The sequence below is a fragment of the Propithecus coquereli genome, unplaced genomic scaffold (assembly GCF_000956105.1).
Source record: "Propithecus coquereli isolate 6110/MARCELLA unplaced genomic scaffold, Pcoq_1.0 Scaffold15, whole genome shotgun sequence".
Taxonomy (NCBI): domain Eukaryota; kingdom Metazoa; phylum Chordata; class Mammalia; order Primates; family Indriidae; genus Propithecus; species Propithecus coquereli.
The window spans coordinates 948,364-957,596 of NW_012139413.1; the positions used below are offsets into that span (position 1 = coordinate 948,364).

The window sequence follows — 9,233 nt, forward strand, 5'->3', positions numbered from 1 at the left end:
CCTAAGATAAAAATTATAACAATATATTGCAGGATTTATATTATATGTAGAAGTAAAAGTTATGAGCACAATGCACAAATGATGGTGAGAGTAAATGAAAGTACACTATTATAAAGTTGTTACATTACACATCAAGGTAGAATATTGGTAGGATAAAGATGCATGTTGAAAAGTAGAGTAAAAAAAATAAGATAAACAAAATAAAATAAATAAAGCAGAAAAAACAAAACAAAGAGATACAGCTAATTAATCTGGTCAGTATGTCTGAACAGGCAGGCATGCTCCTAACCACTGTGCCACACCTGGTGTTCTTTGCTCTGCCATATACTTGGCTGGATTCTTTTGGTTGCAAGTAACAGAAAACAAATTCAATCCAGTTTAAGTAGAAAGGGAAATTACTGTCTCTTAACCTGAAAAAGACACTGGGACTCCACACAGCCAATATTTTTATCCTGACAATACCACATCCATACTTGGCTTCATTCTACAGAGAGGCCATTGGCAGACAGAAATGGCCACCCTGAAATCTCAGCCCCGCATCCTCTCTATTTAGAAATCTGAGAGGAATGAGATTATTTCTTGTTCAATGTTCATATAGCAATCCTAAGGAAGGAATTTGTTCAGCCCTGCTTAAACTACTTGTTTACCCCTGAACCACTATCTGTGTTCAGGAAACTATGATTGGCTGGGTCTTGTGCCTGGGAAAGTGAAGTCTTCTTACCAGAGAGTGAGTGAGTGAAAGGCTAAAAATATTACAAGCAGCCAAAACAAGAGTTACCACAATTCACTATCGTGTATCTGAGTATGCCAAACATAAAAATTCTTTTGTCTAAATTATATTGCAGTATACTTTTTAAAAAGTGATTTAGAAAAAGTGCTAGATGACCTGAATTTATTGAATATTTCTTAACTCAACATTTTGAACGTTTACAATATCTCCCAAAGGGTTGTCTTCTGACCACAAACATAAAATCAAATGGTGATACTTATAAAATATATAAAGCCCTGGGCCTACCTTAGACGTATTATATCATAGTCTCGGGGGCTGGGGGAAAGGAAGGAGTGGAGGTCAGGCCTAGAGATCTGCATTTTAATAAGTACCTTCTAGCCTTGTAACACTCACCATATTTGAAGTAGTAGTAAACGTCTTTAAGAAATATTTTTTCCCTTTACATCAGTTAAACTGAAAAAAAAAAGGAGAGGGAGGAGGCATGATATTAAGAACAAAAAATCCTGATAAATTGTGCTATATTCAAGAGAGTATTTGGTTTTGTTGAAGAAAATTCAAATACATTAAGTTGTGATTCTATAAATATTTCTTAAATATTGACAAATAGATGGAACATGAACTTTAAAACAAGGAAATATAGAGCATAACTAGAATTTTAAATATATCATAGCATATGATACTCCAAGGTTAAAATAGAAAATTATTCTCATGGTTATATCTTGACAAGGATATTAGAAATTTCTTCTATTCTTTACTTTGGTAAAGTACGGATTTGAATCTTATGGCAGAGATTATTTGCTATGTTGTCCATCAAATACTCATTTTTGCATTCTTCTCTCAAGTTAACTAAGCCCTAATTATTTTCAGCTTGATACATTGCTTAGTCCCCCAAATCTAGGAGTGATGTATGTCTAAGCACTGCCAATGAGTTGGAAGGTCAAGTGTTGTGTGGCATTTTTTGAAAAATCTCTTTTCTGCTTCCATTGTGCTTTTCTTAAGGATAAAAACAACACCATAGGGATAACATTACTGAAGGAGATTGAATCTCTAGTAACTATGGAACCACTATGCCAGCAATAGACTGACAACCTCCAGACTACTTTTACTTGACAAAGTAGTAAACTTTTGCCATTGTGGGGTCACTTTTTAAGTCACTGTTACAGTTGAAAGACACCCTACCTTGTACAATTATTTACAACTTTAGGGCCCTCATATAGACTAATAAGACAAACATGACCTGAATTCGTAAACAAAGTTTCTCATTTACTTTTCTAAAGAAAAATAAAAATGGAAACCACAGTTTAGATAAGCCTCAAGTCCAATTTCCCATAGCCACATAATCAAAACTTCAGTCATCCTGATTTCCCCCAAATGCTATCTCTAATCATAAACACAAAACGTAAATTTTACATCCTTATCAGCATAATTCAGTGAAATTAAACCAATTAGCCATATATGCATCAGCTTAAATAGCTCCATTTGCCTTTAAAAAATGCTAACGTATAAAAAGGTCAAAATAGTTTCTCCGTTATGCTGTATAAACTGTGCTATAACTGCTGTAAGGCAAGCTTTTCATCACTTAGTTTGAAATCTCCCAATTCACAATCTATACTTTTCTATGACAAACTTTCAAATTTTTCCTAAATTGATCTGACTTTATTTCTGACAACTTCAATTTGGTGACCCTCCATTAAGCAACTGCCAGGATGCATCAGAGTCCTAGATCCTATGTGAAACATAAGGATGAATAAGACTTCATTATGGTGCAGTTACAAAGAAGACATAATTCATCCTTGGCTTGTTGGGATATGAGCAGCTCAAACAAAGCACTATTATGAAATGGAAGTAAGGAGAATGTTGATGGAAAAAGTAGAAATTGAGAGCACCTTGGATGGCTCTTTTAGGAGAGAAAATATATGAACTAAGTCTTGAAGAAAAATTAGAGTTTTGTCAGACAAATTTTGTAGGAGGGAAAAGAAAAGCAGAGAAAGCAGTTTAAATAGTCACTGTGGGAGACTGGAGGTGTGCTGGATTACCAAGCATAGATGAGTGAAGATTAGTCTAGAAATGTGGGATGAAACCATGGAAAACTTTGAATATTGGCTAAAGAGTCTAGCTTTTATTCTTCATGCAATGAGTCATCCCCATCTTTATAATTTATTTACCTTCTTTTGTATGGACTTCTTTTTTTTATTTTTTGAAACAGAGTTTCCCTTTGTCTCCCGGGCTAGAGTGCAGTGGCAGCATTATAGCTCACAGCAACCTCACAGCAACTCCTGGGCTCAAGTGATCCTCCTGCCTCAACCTCCCTAGTAGCTGGGACTACAGGTGCACACCACTACACTGGCTAATTTTTCTACTTTTAGTAGAAATGGGTCTCACTCTTGCTCAGACTGGTCTTGAACTCCTGAGCTCAAGCAATCCTCCCACCTCGGCCTCCCAGAGTGCTAGGGTTACAGGCTTGAGCCACTACCCCCAGTCCATACAGACTTTTAATGTAATCTTTTCTCATTAACTTCCTTCTTCATTGAATCTTGCATTCTAGTGGCTTCTTTTCTATTTTATTAGTTATTAGATCATTCTGAGTATAGCAAAGAAATGATCGAGTAAGAGAAACCATATAACTTATTTCAGTGGGTCTCAAAGTATGGTTCCCAGACCAACAGCAGCAGTATCTTCTAGAAATTTGTTAGAAATGAAAATGCTTAGGACCCAATCCAGACCCACCAAATCAGAAACACAGGGGTTGGAGTGCAGCAATCTGTGTTTTAACGGCCCTCCAAGTGATTCTGATGAATATCAAAGTGTGAAAACTACTGGCTTAGTTATTATGAGGTGAGGTCTGAAGTCAAAGAACCAGAGTTCAAATATCAGTTTGGTCCATGAGCAAAATTTCTTAGCCTTTTGGAAAATCAATCTACTCATTTTTAAAGGGTGGCAGAAATGCAAAGATTACGTAAACCATAGTACGTATTACTAAGAAATGGTGAAATTTCTCTACATATAAGCTATTGTTAATCACAAATTAACATGGGAAATTTATTGCCAGAAATTTTGCTTTATATATTGTCATGGATATAAGAAAATGAATAATGTGATACAAACCATGACAAACCAAATAATTCAAATCTAATATATGAATATAATCTAAAAGAAAATCTGTTTTGATCTCCACAGATGCCTATTGAGAACTTGCTAAGATCAGCATTTCTTCTATAATTTTCTGTGGAACATCAAGCACATGCTTTTAAATATCATTAGCAAGGCATGTCTTCATTCCTTGCACATGGGCATAATTTTTTATATTAATCAAAAATTTATTCAAGACAAATATTTTAAAAAGACACCTTCTCTGTCTCCACCACACACACACAAACACACACATTGCAAGGAAATATCTTATTTGCAGAGGTCCAAAGCACTGACTTCTACTGAAGCCTGCCCACAGTTTCCTCTATATCTTTCAAGTTTTCCAGATCTTTATTACCCAATTCAGGAGAATTTTATAAACTTCATCCAAAAAAAAGAAATTGCTCCTTATCTCAAGTCTTTGACCTTTCAGGTCTCACTGCTTGGTGTGACAGATTCCTCTAAAATATGCCATGAATTATAACTATGTAAAGTCAATAAAACTCAATTCTAAAGTTTCCAAAAGAAGTACTACTACTTTAATGATTGCCTCAAGGAAGAAAAAATATATATGTGATACATATATGATATATTAGACTTTTATAAGAGCTATTAATTTAACATTTTTATCCCACATAGATTATGTACTATTGTGAATCTTAAATATTCATATAGCTTGCCAAAGAAAATTATTTCATACTGATATTCTTTCATAAATAGATATAGGTTTTATAAATATATTTCAGATATTTGCAACCTTTATGATATGAAACTATAATAACTACTGAGTTACTTGCAACTGTAAGTAAAGATTAAATGTTTTAATCTTTGAAGTGCTTTGGCAACTGTATTTCTAGAAGAGGGTAGAAGAAAGGATTTTTCAGCTCACCCTCCCAACAGAAGGCTATTTTTTATTCCATAAGGAGCTTAAACTCTTTTCTTTTTTAAGGCAAATAGCACAGACCAGAAGAAAAGCTTGAAATTAAAGAAGAAAAATTACAAAAACTTCTGTACAATGTAGTCAAGCTCTGTAGTGAGGAACTCAAGGTAGACATTCAGTAAATCTTACTAAAGAAAAGCAAATACATTGGGAGCGCATTGTAAGAACATGTACCGAAAGTGACACTTGGGCAGTCACCTTATTATATTATCTCCATTATTGAAACCTCTCTTATTTCCTTATCCTGTTTTATTAATGCCATCAGTTATCACTGTTAGGTCCGGAGCTGAGAGAGAGACACACGAAGCCTCCTGTGTAGCAAAATGCTGTTTATTTTGAGCATCTGGGTGCAGATGGGTGGAGGCCAAAAAAGGTGTCCACGAGAGTAAAGGAGAGAGCCTTGCATTTTATAAAGAGTTTTTTTGGGGGGAGTAAATAAATTCTTTTCAAGCAACTGAGAGGGATAAGGAAATTAAGTTCTCCTCTTGCATTCCATTGCTTTATCTCCTTAGGGAACAACAGGGAGGGATAAGCATCCTCCTTATCAGAAGGGACAAGGAAAGTAAGTTCCTCTTTTGCATTTCATTCCTTTCTCTCCCTAGGGGTCTGGCAAAGGCTACGTGCCTAATACACCCCTAGGAAGGGGAGAGGGTGGGTTTTATTGGAGGTTTGGATGGAAGTTTTGGGAGGGTGAATTCTTTAAGCCTAACAATCACCATTTGAAATTAACTTGTTTTTGTATTTGTTTACTAGTTTACTGTCTGCCTGCTACCAGTAAAATGTCAGCTCCATGAAGACAGAAACTTTGCCAATATCGTTCACTGGTACATGCCTAGTACCTAAAATAGTGCCTGAAACATGGTGGGAGCTCAATTAATATTTGTGGAATGAATGAATGAGTCCCCAGAGCAGATTGACATGAAACACATGGAAAAGGATCACAAGAACTCAGGCAACCTAGGGGAAATTTGAATCTGGACCAGACCAGAATAAAACTACTATACTCTTAACTGAACTTATTATTCTCTTCTTCCTGAATCAAAGAAGCATATTTTTAAACCAGTTCCATGGTGAGGAAGAACTGGAAATTTATGCCACAAACGTATATCATTAACATATAGATTAGCATTTACTGTGTTATAGCAAAGTAAGCTCAAATTGACAGTATAGGAATGAATATTGCTTTCAATTATGTTATGGTTTTAAGCAATCATAATTCATTCTAAAGTTGTCTTCATAATGTCTGGAGTATTGCACTAGGTTTTGCTGTAGATGGGTACCTAGACTTTGGAGACTACAGTATAAGGCGAAGGGTGGCAGAATAAACCACCCCAAAATATGCCACTTTGGTATAAGGAATATTTTGAGCTGAAGGTAATTGAGAAGAAGCAAATACCAGAAAAGCTCTTTGCCCTTCTTCTATTTGCCTAAAAACAGGACATAAATTTACAAAGGTGTCTCTCCTCCACTCTCTACCAAGTAGGACAGAGGTTGATCACTAGAGATGACTTCAGACCCTTAACAGCCTTACAGAAAGTACTAGAGGAATCGAAATAACAAACCTTATTAACTACCATTTATCTACCACGTATTTGCCTTCCTACAATTTTCTGTCTCTAGAAAGTCTAGATCCTTTCCCTTTCCCTTTTCACTTGTCAAAAAGTTCTTTGTTGCAGATGCTATGTAAGCAGGAGTTCTAAGCCTCTTGCTTGCAATTTACTCATTTTTCCCTGGGTATCTCCCATGTATACATGAGATATGCATGTTAATAAACTTCTGTTTATTTTCTCTTGTTAATCTGTCTTTTGTAACAGGAGGTTCTGGCTAAGAATTATGAAAGGTAGAGAGAAGATGAATTTTTCCTCCCCTAAAAAGGGAGCATAACTCAGTGAATAAGGTCACGGGCTCCAAACTCTGGTACTCTTGAGTTCAAATTCATCCACTGTATGTATTTTTGTATGTTCTTGACTAATTTATATAATTTTTTTGAGTCTCAGTTTCTTTATCAGGAAGAGGGGTAATACTATTTCATTAAATTTTTAGTACATTTAACATAATATATATAAAGTGCTTACTTCAGTGCCTGACACATAATTAGGAATCAACAAAGGGTAGTTATTATCACTAAGCTCTCTGCCAAAAATCCCCATAACAAACAAACAAAAAGGCACTGTACGTGATTAACATGAAAATGAAAAAACTGTGAACATGTTACATGAAGTCATATTGGAATGTAGTATTATTTGTGATATTTAGATCTAATATTTCAGAGTAGTCAGAGAAAGGGTTCTGCATTTAATTTTTATAGAGTACAATCTCGGCTCTAACATTTCCCTTAGCTCAGCATTGTAAAATCATGGAAGGTTAGCTTCCTGAATCATGCTAATTTGGCCGCCACTTTTATCTATAAAAAGAAGAAAGGCTTTACAAAAGCCCTCAGCATTTCTACTTTTCATATATTTTAAAGCATAAATCAGAAAAAAAATGATATATTCCAAAAGGTATTGAAGCAAGGCAAACATTATATGTAAAACATAGGATAACAAGATTAGCAAAATACTGAAAGCTGGACTACCATCACAGATACTGGATTTCTGTCTTAAGTAGCGCTCCAGAGAAACACACACGTCCCCACTCTCTCTTAACCTTATTTCCCCACAGTCTGGATAATGCTGCTATGTCTGAGAGTCTGATAGTCCAATATTTTAGGAATAAAAGGAATTTAATATCTAAGACAGGAATTTGATATCTAAGATATCTTAGATTTGTTTTAACATATGAATGATAATATTTTATTTATGCTCGCTGCTTTTAATTCATATAGATTTTATAAAACATAGAGAAAGGACAGAAACAAACACATGTTTAATTTTACTTATTCATTAACACAGGTCTCTATTAATGCAGGTTAATACAGGCACTGTTTAAAACAGAAAAAAGATAAAATATATGGAAAATATTTTCAAGATGATGATATTTTGCCAATCAACTATTTTCCAGGAATTGTCTTATATTCTGAGTCTGTGCTTTTTATTCACAGTGAATCTAAATCTCTTCTCTTCATCATTTGGGTGTCAGGGTTTGTCACCCTTCCCATAAACAAAATTGATTCTAGGAAAAGAAAAAACAAAAACATACATAAGAAATTTCTGGAGAAAAACTGACAATAACTAGTATTTTTAATATTTCAACAAATCATTTGGTCTTTTTTTCTTTATAAGATGAATAGGCAGTGTCTAATAGCAAAGCCCTCTCCTTTGTCTTAAATATATAATTATACCATTATTAATCATTTTCTGGTAATTTAGGACGTAAATTAACATCCACTACAGCTTGTAATGAAAAATACATTAGCCCTGTTTTTCATATAGGAAAGCAAAAATAAAGTGACAGAGAGGTGTTCTTCTAAATATAGAGACCCAGTCAGGCAAGCATAGCATAATAAAATGATGACGAACATGGTAGAGTTTTAAATTTAAGGCATTAGCAGTCATCTTTTTATGCATGTAATGTAGCCCTCGGGGTTAAAAGTGCAGCTTCACAGATTCTTCCTTCAGCTCTGAATCAAAGCTTACTTGACTGCTAAAGACAATATTTTTATATCACTAGTACTTTAAAATCTTCACCAAAGTGATATAGTACAAAACCATAAATGCAAATGCCTGTTTCCAGCCTTTCTGTGTTTGCAAGTGAAAAGGAACTAAGAACTAAAGTACAAAAGAGAAGTAATGATATGCCAAAATCTATTCACCTTGCTTTTCAACTGGGTTAAGGGAAGTGGTTTGAATAGATCAATGTCAAATGCTGCCATGACTTGATTTCTTACACTCAGTTGTAATAAAGGTTAATTTCAAAAATGATAAAATAAACTTTGCATAATTTTAAAGGTAATGAAAATGATCTTTAAATATATTTGAAATAACAATGGGAGAGCCCGTTTTCAATAACTCTACTGTTCAGTCCAAAGACAGACACACTCCTAGAAGAGCCAGTAACAGGGAAATAAACATAATCTTCAGCAGATTTTATTTTTTTTCTTCTTAGGAATAATTATAATTAATAATGTCCTGCCTCAAAATTCTGGAAAAAGAGAAAGAAAATAAATACCCCTATTTTTCACATAGATAGGAATATATAAATACTTTTCCCAGCATGAATATTATATTTGGTCATAATAGAAACCAGCAGTGACTCTTATATCTTCATAATGCTATGGCATTAAAGTGCTTATCAGAATTTTTTGGAAAATTTTCCAAGTAACTTTTATAGATACTAACCTCATAGTTGAAGATAGTAGTTTAAATTTTTAAACACTCAGAAGTATAGAACATTACATAAAAGCCATTTGTCTTAGCTCTTTCGTGTTTCTTTCACCAAGGAGAACCACATTTTGAATTGAGTCTTCATGTAGTCCCCAATTTACTCACTACTAAA

At 34.3% G+C, this 9,233-nt stretch overlaps 1 protein-coding gene across 1 annotated transcript in view; it reads right to left on the bottom strand.

The window, feature by feature from the left end:
* Window positions 1–7,649: 7,649 nt before the first annotated feature.
* Window positions 7,650–9,233, bottom strand: part of SERPINI2 (serpin peptidase inhibitor, clade I (pancpin), member 2) — a 29,081-nt gene continuing 27,497 nt past the window's right edge. The window contains exon 8 of the mRNA XM_012640195.1: window positions 7,650–7,910. Within this exon, the coding sequence (XP_012495649.1) occupies window positions 7,834–7,910 (77 nt within the window). The 3' untranslated portion in view covers window positions 7,650–7,833. The remainder of the gene's footprint in view (window positions 7,911–9,233) is intronic.